Source organism: Littorina saxatilis, linkage group LG10, assembly GCF_037325665.1.
Source record: "Littorina saxatilis isolate snail1 linkage group LG10, US_GU_Lsax_2.0, whole genome shotgun sequence".
NCBI classification, from domain to species: Eukaryota; Metazoa; Mollusca; class Gastropoda; order Littorinimorpha; family Littorinidae; genus Littorina; species Littorina saxatilis.
The window spans coordinates 16,293,485-16,306,666 of record NC_090254.1 but is presented as its reverse complement, the minus strand read 5'-3'; the positions used below and the strand labels follow the sequence as shown (position 1 = coordinate 16,306,666).

The following is a 13,182-nucleotide window of genomic DNA, read 5'->3' as shown; positions in this document are numbered from 1 at the left end:
ATCGTCATTATATGGCCTTATGATGCATTTGACATCGATTGTGGGCAAACTACACTTTGTAAACACGGGAGCGCGTACATATGCCTTTAATCTATGAGAGATAATAGTTAACTTATGTGTTGAGCTGCGCCTTAAACATTGCAATGGATGTTTGGGAAGAGGCAGAGGCTGGTGTTGATACAAAACAATAGCTGCGTGAGGGTGTAGTGCATATTGAAATATAACCTTTCAGCTGGGACATTAATCATTCATGACCTGTGCCAGAACGACCTACAAGTATTTGTAGAATTCCTTGTTCTCAAAGCCTCCCTATGAAAATGTGTTAATCCATCGTTTCTTTCTGCTCTGTTTTGACCCAGCGACAAGAGATATAACACTCAAGATTGCTTTCACTCAGATCTTGTTATTTTCTGTCACAGCACAAGAAGGTCGATGACACCACGAGATGGAAACGTGCAAGATGTGGCCGAAAAGAAGCTGTACCATGGCACCCCAACGCTGCAAGCAGCTCGCGGGATTTGCGCCAACAACATAGATTTCCGTCGGTCAGGAGAGTATGCCGGCTCGCGCTACGGCAGAGGGGCTTATTTCTCCACCCATGCCATGTACAGCAAAAATTTCACTCGCGGTCCAGACCGCTACATGTTCCTCGCTAAAGTCCTCGTGGGGAAGTACACACGAGGCGAACAGTCGTACACCTCCCCTCCGGTCAGGGAGGGGCTCAAATTGTACGATTCGTGCGTGGACGATGAGTCTGCGCCCACTATCTTCGTCATCTTCGATCTGGCTCAGAGCTACCCCGAGTACCTCATTCAGTTCGAGGATGCGAGGATAGAATCTCCTCTCGGGCAACAGCAGTCGCCAGGGGTCGGTCCCGCGGCCGTTTTGGGATCAGGTTCGGGTTTCTCTGGACAAGATCCGCTAGGCTCGTCCCGGTCTGGAATAACCCCTGGGTCTGCCGCCCAAAAGCCAGTCCCTGCTCCTCGGCCTTCGGCAAGGCCCCTGCCTAGGGGGGTGCAGTACACAACTCAAGATGCTGGGTTGCAGTACTCAAACCCTTACGCCCATAGTGCTACAGGTGTTGCAGGTGCTGTGCCAAAAAGCCAGGCAAGGGCCTCTCCAGATAAGACGAAGTCTTCTTCCGCAAAGAAATCAGATAATGACAAATGTCTGATATCCTAGAGAGGCTTTTCTTTCTTGAAACTGTCAGCTGTCTTGTTGGCTGTCTTTTTTTCAGTTTCTTGAAAACTCTCAATCAGCAGACGAGTCACATGTATATTGTTTTCTCTTCGTCTGGTATTAGCCTTGGCCATTTGTCAGGCGTTCGACTGTCTGTGCAGATGGTTGAACTATTGGGAAGGAATTCTGTACACAGTGTAGTGTGTAATGATGTTTAAAGATTTCAGTTTGTGGATCATTTTTAAAGCTTCTTCGGAATTTAAGAGATACCATGATCTGTAATTTTGTTGTTGTCTTTTAGATGTTCAGGGAGGAGCTACCCATTATACAATAATGCTCTTGATTTTGTTGTGAGGCATTCAAGTCGTTCTGGTGTTGAGCTTGATATTTTTGGGTTAATTTGTACATATTTACTGTGCTAACAAATCTTAGAAGCAGTCACGAATACATTGATGATACTACAATACAGTTAACGATTCACTGATGGATCAACTTCATCAGCGTAATGTATTTGTACATGAATGATATATATGTGGTTGATACCACAAATGACTGAATAACTTATTTGATTTGGCTGATTTTTTTTTTAATTTGACGGCGCAAGTCTCTCACGGTATGAGTCCATGCACATTATAAAGACTCTTGTTCTTCGAATGAAGGCAGAACTGCCTCAGCAAGTGAAACGAAGGATGTTCCATAGTAAGCTAACTTATAGAGTTGTGCTGGGATTGTCTCCTGCTGTAAGCTGGAATACTGATTCTTCAGCTCTTTCTGGCCCTCAGCTGGTGCCCTGATTCTCTGGCAGTTTCTGGCTGTCAGCGGGACTTGGATTATCTGGCAGTTTATATCTGTCAATTGGACTTCTGATTCTCTGGCAGTTTCTAGCTGTCTGCTGGACTTCTGATTCTCTGGAAGTTTTTGGCCCTTCGCTGGAGTTCTGACAAACAATAAATGGAAACAATTGCTTGCACACACACACACACACACACACACACACACACACACACACACACACACACACACACACACACACACACACTCCCTCCCTCCCTTCAGCTCATCAACTCACCTCAAAAACACATTTCAAAACAAACAACAAAACAAAAATCGAAGAAAAAGGAAAACCCGGTTCGCACGTGACTCTGTCTGGTGGATAATGACAGCGATCCTTTTCGGTTTTTTGTGGACAGGATCCCCATGGATCTTTTTCTCTCTCGGTCACTATAAAATTCAGCCAAGGAAGTCCATGGTGACTGGAGTGTCTACTCGTCAAAAGATGAGTTGGATTTTGAGTCCAAGAACTTGTAATTCATTGTAATTATTTTGATAATGGTTATTGCATTGTCTTTTTCCATCTTGTTGTTTGTTTGCGTGATTTATTTCGAATTTACATGGCCGACACAGTCGTAATGCTGGCTCAATGTGTCCTGAATTATTTTCTCTGTGTCTGCCTTCCTTGATTTCAGTCCTAGATATCTTGGTTGGTAACTCGAACAAGATCATCTTTCCCCTGCTGCCAATGCTCTTTCGTTCTGAGCAAGGTTACCTGTCCCCTGGAACTGCCTAGTGTGGTGTCCCAGCTTACTTATGCAGATAAGGCAACCGATCTTAGCCGGGTATGTATCTTCCAGGGTCAGTGGATCCGTTTCCCCCGAGCAGTGTCAGTGGAGTACATGGCAGCCGAAAGATGATCGTGTGAGAGACTGTAAGGTCTGATGCGAGCGTCAGCTCACCGAATCTAACAGGCAAAAGAGGAAACAGATTTTTTTGTTAAAGATTGCGAAAAGAAAAATTGGAAAAGAAGATGAAGGAAACAATTATCCAAGGGCCTTTTGGTATACTTGTAATCAGTAGCATCACAGACCATTCTGGCCATAATTATGCTTCTTTCTGACGCAAGTCTGTATTCTTTCATCTTGGAAGAAGAATAATGAATGCTCCGCGAATTTCAGATGAGATTGACAGCAGGCAAAAAAAAAAAAAATGTGTCAACATGAGTATGTGGAAACTTGCATTGATGCCTCCGGACGGGTCGCTCTGAGTTTGCTTATCTAACATTTGTCTCAAGAAAAAAAAGACAAAGACCAGTAAATGCAATTTCGATCAAAGTCCATATTTGGAGAGCGCTGGTTGGTGTTACTCTCAGTCTGATCCAAACCAAGGGCCACATGTGGTATGAGGCCATGTACACATCATCTGGATCTGGATGGTTACGTTGCAGGGCCGGTAAGGCATATGCGCAACGGGATCAGGTGAGAACTTGCATTAACGCTTCAGGATAGTTCGCCCGACCTCTGTCTCGGAAAAAAAAGTTGTAAAAAACAACAACAGCAGATGCGGCTAGCTCGTCTGATCACTGTCAAATATATACTGAGCCTTGAGGAATATGAATTTATGCCTCAATATGCTCATGCATACAGATCATGCATCATTAAATAAGTTATTCTCTCTGGAATAAAGATTGAATATGATTCTTGCCTAAGTACCACATGTGGCAGGGAGCCTTGAGCACTTCATGAGATCCCAGTCATTATGCATTCCTCTTTGAGGGTCACACGATAACATTTCAAGATGGTCGCTCTGAATTAGATCCATCTTCCGAAAACGCTTGCGTCTGTAATGGGACAAAAGAAATGTGGAGTAGAAGTGACTGGTGACCCACGTTCCACATGTAGCAAGAAGCTTTTCATATGCATTCCTTTTATCTATTTGGACCCGTGAGCCGGCCTAGCGCTAAATGTATTTTCGATTCAAGATTGTCGTCTATATTAAACCGTTTTCGGAAAACGATCGGTTCTATTTATTTGACATCTGTCTCGAGAAAAAAGAGTACATTTGACCTCTGATCCTAATACCACATGTGGGAAAAACCCTTGCGCACGCTACGTTATCTGGGTCAGCATAACCGAGCTGCGTCTTGATGAACATGTGTTTGTGGCTCTAGACCGTCGTCAGTGCTGGTCTCTTCTTTGACAAAGGCTGGGGTCGTTCAAGACACGGTTCATCTATTTCGAGCAAGGAACAGGTATAACTTCTGGTCCAAGCACTCATTACGGCGAGAAGCTGTGTGCACATCATTCGGATCGCGGTCCGTTTGCATTGCTTTGGATCAGTGAGCTTTGCGGGTCATACATTGACATCTCATGCTGAAGATGGTGGCTCATAGTACCCCATCTTCGAAAAACGCATGGGTCCGTTTGTCTGACTTCTGTCTCAAGAAATATTGAGTGGATGTGACCGCTGACCCATGTACCACACGTGGCAAGAAGCCATGATTGTGCACATCCTGTGGTCACGGTCAGTATATACCGAGTCTTGAGAAACATTCACTGACTTACCTTTAGATCCTTGGGTCGATTCTTGTACCATGTGGCAAGAAACTGTGTGCATAGATCAAGGCCAGTATGCCTGTCCCTGGACCAATGAGCCTTGAGGAGCGTGCATTGACAGTTCAAAACGGTCGCTCATAGCAGTCCATCTTCGAAGAAGTCTGTTTATCTGACGTCAGTCTTGAGAAATATGGAGTAGATGTAACCGCTGATCAGTACCACATGTGACAAGAAGTCATGTGCATATCATGTGATCAGCGTCAATGGGAGTACATTCCCTTGCAACCACTCCCTCCTCGTCCCTCCGCCCCACTGGCACTTGATTGACACGAGGTGGGCGGGGCCTGTGGGTAGGTGTGCTCTCCGGCCTGATACTACTACAGGAGTATAAGTGGAAGAGAGTAGAGCTTCTGCCCCCTTCCCCCTCACGTGAACACCCAGTGTCACACGCCCTCCTCCCCTTCCCCGTTTCCCAGTGTTCATGTCCTATTTTCGTACCTAAAAGCCACATGTATATATGTTAAAGTCACGCTCCTTTTCGTGAAAACAGTTGGGCTCACTGTCTGAAATTCCTCCGAAAGCGGCGTATGGCTGCCTAAATGGCGGGGTAAAAACGGTCATACACGTAAAATTCCACTCGTGCAAAAACACGAGTGTACGTGGGAGTCTAAGCCCATGAACAAAGAAGAAGAAGAACTGTCTGAAATGTGGCCAAGTATTTACAAGGAGCAGGGACCTATGATATAGGTCTATGCGAGAAGTAAGACCGCCCTCCACATGGACACACACCAATCACAAACACCCTGACTGCTTTCTGTGCTTTTACGAATTTCATTCATCAAAAAAAACAAAAACAAAATGTCACTCTACACAGAGAGCACCACCCCCCGCGGGTTAGGGGGAAGAATTTACCCCATGCTCCCCAGCATGTCGTAAGAGGCGACTAACGGATTCTGTTTCTCTTTTTACCCTTGTTGAGTGTTTCTTGTATAGAAAGACGACCCAACCCGGTCCCTAGCCCACTTCAGGTCTCCTCTAGCAGCCGGCAGCTAGCTGTCTACATCCCCCCCCCGCATTTTTATTTTTTATTTTCATACAAAGCCGGGTTTTCTCGTGTAACATGCCCCTAATGGCTTTGCTGGGAGGGCGTAAAACTTACATTTTCTCTTGTATAGAATATAGTCAATGTTTGTAAAGATTTTAGTCAAGCATTATGTAAGAAATGTTAAGTCCTTTGTACTGGAAACTTGCATTCTCCCAGTAAGGTAATACATTGTACTACGTTGGAAGCCCCTGGAGCAAATTTTTTATTAGTGCTTTTGTGAACAAGAAACAATTGACAAGTGGCTCTATCCCATCTCCCCCCTTCCCTCCGTCGCGATATAACCTTGAACGGTTGAAAACGACGTTAAACACCAAATAAAGAAAAGAAAACAGAGAGCACCCAGACTTCATTTTTGGTATGTGACCAAATGGACGAATTTTCTTTTTCCGTGTACAAGCCTGGCCTAATCTGGTACGGTGAGTATAACTGTCTACCTTGGAAGGAGTGTGCATCTAAGTGTTACTTTTTATATATTTTCATCATGTTTACTTTGTTAGTTCTGGTGGTGGCTATTTTAAAATATAAAGTCATTTATTACTCATATCGCTTGCTGAATTAGTTTTGTTTGATTTGGGATGCGTGTATTCATTGATAGATAACACAAAGGTTGATTGGTTGTATTCAATGGGGCGGGGATATAGCTCAGTTGGTAGCGCGCTGGATTTGTATTCAGTTGGCCGCTGTCAGCGTGAGTTCGATCCCAGGTTCGGCGGAAATTTATTTCAGAGTCAACTTTGTGTGCAGACTCTCTTCGGTGTCCGAACTCCCCCCCGTGTACACTACATTGGGTGTGCACGTTAAAGATCCCACGATTGACAAAAGGGTCTTTCCTGGCAAAATTGCTTTGGCACAGTTAATAATTGTCTACCTATACCCGTGTGACTTGGAATAATAGGCCGTGAAAGGTAAATATGCGCCGAAATGGCTGCAATTACTGGCCGTATAAAATTTTATCTCACACGGCATCACTGCTGAGCGCCTAGAACTGTACCCACGGAATATGCGCGATATAAGCCTCATTGATTGATTGGATTGATTCAGTGATAGATAACACAAAGGTTGATTGGTTGTATTCAGTGATGGTTAAAACAAAGAATGCACTAAAAGAAACTGGGATTGTATTTAGATACACCCTTGGACAAACGGCAGTACGCGTCCTTTGCAGATTGTGCCCAAACCACATACAAACAATAGGTTTGGTGGCCTGTGTTTCTTTTTTCATCTTCTTGTTTGGGGGATTTTTTTGTTCGTTTTTGTTTTTAGTTGTAGTTGAATGAATTACAAGAAGTAAAGTATGATTATTTTACGTGAATTTTGGTTTCGCTACAACAATATTTGACCAGCGACCTAAAAAACTAAAATGTATAACATCAACGGATACAGAATTTCTAAATTAAGGTAAAGTTTAAGAAAATATTGAAATAACACTCTTTTCGAAAAGCTTTGAGAAATTTATGATACTTTCTCGGAATTAGGGCATGCAATAAGATTCAGGCCCTGGGTTGTAACTTTCCTTTCCCCGGTGTCACGAACTGAAAACTCTGCCTGAACAATCCTTCTCAATGCGCATGCGCTAACATGGGGAGATTAATCAGGTCGTGAACAACCTAACCCTAACCTTTACCCTAACCCTTACCCTAATCCTAACCCTAACCCTAACCCATGGTTCGCCGTTCGGTCAAAGGGTCGCATTTTTTAAGTCCAATGATTGGCGCATGCGCATTGACCGCAATGAGAAGGATTGTTCAGCAGAGGTATCAGTTCGTGACACCGGTTCTCCAAGTAAGTCAAGCTATTATTTTTTTTAACCAAATTATCGAAAGAAAATCTGTCTGTCGTAGCATTATTTTCTTCTACGAATATTAGTTCTGACATGATTCAACTTGAAATCTATCTAACATTTGAGTTAACATAAGATTTTATTTTCTCATGACATCGATTTCTGTTCATTAAACTTCTTGTATCAAACTTTGTGTTTGTGAGCGTATGTACATGCGCGCGTGTGTGTGTGTGTGCGTGCGTGTTCTAAACTGAGACAAAGTTACTATATACGCAAGTGTACCCGCGCATGCAGAAAGAGAGAAGACGAAAAGTGTTATTATGAGTTATTTCTAACATGCTGACTGTTAGCAAATGATAACAAGACATAATAAATAATAATAAATGAGCATTTATATAGCGCAGCATCATAACTTTACAATTATGCTCTTTGCGCTTGACACATTTAAAATTAAAACACAGTTATACAAGCATTTACATCTACATTCATAGTCAGCAACGCTTAATTAAAAGCATACACCATCAAACATACATTACAAAAGATTCTTCCACTAACTAAGTAATAAAAACATGAATAAAATAGGTGGTGAAAACAAGGAAATACCAGCTGAATACCCTTAATCAAACAGAACATATGTTATCAACAATACTGAAAACAGCCCTAGATGTTTATATACATTATCACATTATCACTAAAACAACAAATACACTACATGTAGCCTACTGATGGACTGGAAAACAAAACATGTCGAGAAAAAAGATATCAAGCATGAGCCTTTTATGCGAATGCTTCTTCTGCGTTCGTGGGCTGAAACTCCCACGTACACTCGTGTTTTTTGCACGAGTGGAATTTTACGTGTATGACCGTTTTTTACCCCGCCATTTAGGCAGCCATACGCCGTTTTCGGAGGAAGAATAGGCGAATGCTGATATCGTTTGTGAGACATGTCTGTTATCATTTGCTAACAGTCAGCATATTAGAAATAACGGTTTTATTACCGTTTAATTCGACCAAAAGAAATTTCGAAGCAACCCCACGAATTAGACAGAACAGCCGCAATGGGAACTTGAGCGCTTCTACCTGATTATGCCTGTCAGTCAAAGAATTCTCGTGGCCTGAGTCAGCCAATCAGAGTAACACACCTGACGTGATGAATATTCACAGGTCAAATGCCTTTGACACACAACAATCTCACAAGATAAACCATGTTGAACATGCGTTTCGGTTGCTTCGCTTTTTCTCGTTGAACAGAGAGCGACAGATTTAGAACCGACTCCAGACGGATGGGAAATGACGTAAAGATACATTTGACTATGATGTGAAGCGAGTGGCGCAATTTCACTTGATTTTTCCGAACTTTGATCATTTAGATTTCAAGTGAGCGGTCGGCATTGCACACATACGATGGGCGGTGCCTTGCTGTTCCGTTACGCACCCACCGACAAAACTCGCTTTTCGGTATTTTTTTTAGATAAAGAGAGTATTACCTGACAGCATTTGAAGTGTCATTCTTTAGAATAAATCACGCTGATATTGTTGAATTACATTTTTACTTTGTCTTGTTAATTTTTAGCGTGATAAACAAAAAGGGTCCCTGCCCGAACGTTATAACATTTAGAGGGTCACATAGAATCCGTCCTGATTGGTCAAAAAGCCATATGGGGCACTGAATTGGTAATAAACACTTCTAAGAAAGTCGGATGTAATGAACATCGTTCATAAGAAAGAACATTGTCCATGCTGAAGGCGATCTTTTTCCTTAAAAAATCTCCGGATAAGAAAAATTCGGTTGCAAGAAAGTCTGTTATAAATGATCATACTTGGTCTGCCAACCTGTCTGTCAGTACCTGGCGCATCACGTCTCAAGATGCTGGACTTCACATACACTGAAACACACTATCCTCATAAGAATTAAAAATTAAAAATAATAACCAACCAGACACCTCTTCACTGAAAAAGGTTGATGTTGTTCATGTGATATTTCCCTTCCACCAATTTGGCTATTCGGGACCGATTACATTTTGTTTCCTTTCTCACACATGCAGGAACCAGCCATTTTTACATATTCGTTTTCAAATGCTTCGTGTGGCTTCGTTCCTCGACCACTGAGTTTTCTTGATTTTGATACCGGCGTTGCATTTCTAGTTATCAAGCTTTCTTTTGATACCAGGCCGCAATTTCAGTATTATAACGAGGTGAAAATGTTGAGAATAACTCATGAAAGCAGGTAGTAATTAATTGTATCCATGTGGGTACATAATTTGTGCAACTAAATGCTCCCAGCTTGAAAATTTGCATCGCATAAGTTCCCTTATGTGCTGCAGTAACAGTCTATATGGGTGAGGAGGCCTACGTCTTCCCGTCAAGAGACGTCAGAAAATAATAATAACGGCCACCATTTGCATTACATATTTTCCGGACCAAACTATCTACTTCCTCTAGCAAATAATCTGAAATGTCGCTGAAGCACAAGCTGGGCCAGGAAAACCTGCCAGTCTCTTCAGACAGCCACCCATCGTCGAACACTGCATGATCCGGATAAGCTTCACCGTCAACAGTCAGCTTGATCTTGTATTCGCCAAGAAGCCGTCTCTCTCTCTCTCTCTCTCTCTCTCTCTCTCTCTCTCTCTCTCTCTCTCTCTCTCTCTCTCTCTCCCTCTCTCTCTCTCTCTCTCTCCCTCTCTCTGCTCAGCTTCCTCGTCAGTTTTTTCATGTCGATTTCTCTTCATTAAATTTCTTGTATCAAACGTTGTGTTTGTGTGCTCATATGTACATGCGCACGTGTGTGTGTGTGTGTGTTACAAAGTGAGACAAAGTTATATACATGTACCCAAGTGCACCCACGCATCGCGCATACAGAAAGAGAGAAGACTAAAAAATGCAGTAAACCGACTTATAAGAAAGTCGGATATAAGGAACATCGTTTATAAGAACAAACATTTTCCACCCTTAAGGCATTCTTTTTCTTTAAAAAAAACCTCGGGATAAGAAAAATTCGGTTGCAATTTTGTATGTTGTACATAATCATACCTGCCAACCTGTGAGTACGTATCAGGAACAACCCTACAGGTTATTGGTGATGATTTCGGAGAAGAATCAAAGCTCTGTGGTGAAATCGAGATGGCACATCTGTGCTGCTGGAATGTCAGATTCCTGCAACCATATTGCAGCTAGGGCTTCTGTTCCTGCTAGAGGCTGCAGTGAAATGTGGGGCCACAGACCTCAGAGGAACTGACGATTTGTGCACCGAGGTTGCCCCAAGCGGGCAAGTTGCAAGGAAACCTAGCAAATGGCGAGAAAACTTCAAGGCAATGAAAAGGAGAAGCAAGACGTTAGCGCAATGATATTCAGCCGTTCTACGCCGAGGACAGAGAGACACTTTTGGACTCCGAGGCGATGGCTCAGAAACTGGAGAATATCTTAGAAAAGGAGGCTGCTGACAGCGTCTTCATTCTTACAAGGAATCTCTTAGAAAAGGAGGCTGCTGACAGCGTCTTCATTCTTACAAGGAAGAAACAAAGACCAGCGCAGCAGCACACGTTATAAAACAGAAGAAGTTGTTGTGAAAGGTTAGCTTTCTAATCGATTGGTAGGTGTTGATTAACTAGGTTCTGTAAGATCAAAGAGCTTGTAATCGCCTGATCTGTAAAAGTTACTTTCTCTGTGTGTGTGTGTGTGTGTGTGTGTGTGTGTGTGTGTGTGTGTGTGTGCGCGGTGTGTGCGCGGTGTGTAGGCATGTGTATGTGTGTACGCTCGTATGTGTGAGTGGTGTGTGCATGCGCGCGTGCGTTTGTGTTTGTACGTATGTGACTTTCTGTGTGCGTTTGTATGTGACTCTCGTTCTCACTCTCTTGTTTCTTATTACATCGATCTATAACATATGTGAACAGCTCAGATCATGGGTCAATAAAGTGTTACACAGATGGTCAAAATTAAAGTACAAGATATTGCACTGGAAGTGGAACTACACTGTTGCTTAGTCGGTGTCTGTATGAAGCTACAAGGTGAAAATAGAAAAAGAAAAACACGATTCTTGACTTTGATGGGGTTTTTCTGCTCGTAAGCACACCATGATTCTTCTACTCATCACAGCATGCCCCATTATTGAGTTAAATTAAATTTGTTTTGAATAAAACTCACAATTTTACAATAAGAATTTAGAGACCTGAATCAATTAGGTATATCCTACTTAGTTTGACTTTTGCAAAACTAAGTAATTACACATTTAATTGAATCAGTCAGACAGACGGAGACATAGAGAGACAGACAGAGGGCAAACAGAAATCTGAGAAAGAAACCCCTTTAAAAATGTTACCATGTTTGAAATGAAACATCGCAAGGTGAAGCCATAATTCATCACCTTTCAGTATGACGTCATGAGCGTGTTCCACACTTGAAATGACGTGTTTTTATCATGTTGTCAGCTGCACGGAGCTTGGAAGTATATTCCATTCAACGATCCGAGTTTGTTAAGTTTTAGCCTATTTTCAACGTCAAACACCATGAAACTATATATATTTGGAATCAGAAAATGGTAAGGAATAGATGGAAGTTGTTTTTAAGTGTCTTTTTTCATAAATAAAGATAGTGGTTATTTATCGGTTTTCTTCATTTTTAAGCATAATTATCAATACAAAACAACAAAACTATATAGTTTTAGATACAGGACGCAATAGGAAATACACCAATATAAATTTTTTTTTTCAAATAATAGTTTTTAAAAATTTGAAAAAATGACATATTTCGAACAAACATTTCAATAACAAAACTTTAAGTGACCAAACTGAAATGCAATCCCATAATCCGGCCTAGATCTGAGATTGTGTGATAAGAAATTCGATCAAATTGATGAAAAACTGTAACTGTGAAAGTGCTGCCTCGACCTTTTGGCAAACGGTAAAATATGACGTCATCAAACTGTCCTATCAATAAACGGAAAAACCTTCTATGAGAAAATCCAGTGAAAAATATCCATATCAAATTTCATAAAGATCCACTCCGTAGTTTTTGAGATATGATCTGCAGTGTGAAAAAACGCCCATAACGCCCAAAACGCAAACTCATTTGTCATGATTTGGTCGTGTTCTGCCGATACTATAATGTTTTTCTTTCCTAAAACACACTATAATAGTAGCCTTTCCCAATGTCTATGCTAAAACTGACTTGTCTGTGTTGTCAATGATTTTGCTACAGTGTGAGAACAAAAAGTCTAAACAATCTCACGCCCATAACGCTGTGACACGAAAACTCATTTGGTCGTGTTCTGCCGATACTGTAATGTTTTTCTTTCTTAAAACACACTATGATAGTAGCCCTTCCCAAATGCAATGCTAAAAATGACTGGTCTGTGTTGTCAATGATTTTCTGCGAGAATGCGATCTATCTGTTTGTCGCAAAGACCGTGTGACACGAAAGTTATGAGCGGAAGACAAATCTGCTGAGTGCAATTACGTTTCAGAAGATAGTTGGTTAAAACAGTTTATCACTCAGACACGCAAAGGAACACTATAACTTTATTATTCAGGCCATATTTGCTTTCCTTTGTCATGTATGAAAGTACTGGCCTTGGTTGAAGAAAGTGACCTGGTTATTTCTATTTTCTTATTGTTTGATTCATGCTTAGCAGTTTAGTATGCTTTGTTTCAGCAGAGACATATGTATGTCTCTGGTTTCAGTCTTCTCAATTCAATGGATGGCTATAAAATAAGCATTTAAATGTGAAGGTGTTAAAAGACACGCAAAGGAACACTATAACTTTATTATTCAGGCCATATTTGCTTTTCTTTGTC

The 13,182-nt window shown here is 41.7% G+C and overlaps 1 protein-coding gene across 2 annotated transcripts in view; it reads left to right on the top strand.

The window, feature by feature from the left end:
• The window catches only part of LOC138978273 (uncharacterized), a 32,651-nt gene extending 25,070 nt beyond the window's left edge, over positions 1–7,581 (top strand). Inside the window, exons 7-8 of one of the 2 annotated variants that reach the window (XR_011459627.1) lie at positions 420–6,219; positions 6,672–7,581. Coding sequence is in view for 1 of the 2 variants with exons in the window: in XM_070350944.1 (XP_070207045.1) it covers positions 420–1,182 (763 nt within the window). In the remaining variant the exon portion in view is untranslated. Of the gene's footprint in view, positions 1–419 lie in introns of both variants that reach the window. The other variant, XM_070350944.1, reaches the window with a different exon arrangement.
• Positions 7,582–13,182: the final 5,601 nt, after the last annotated feature.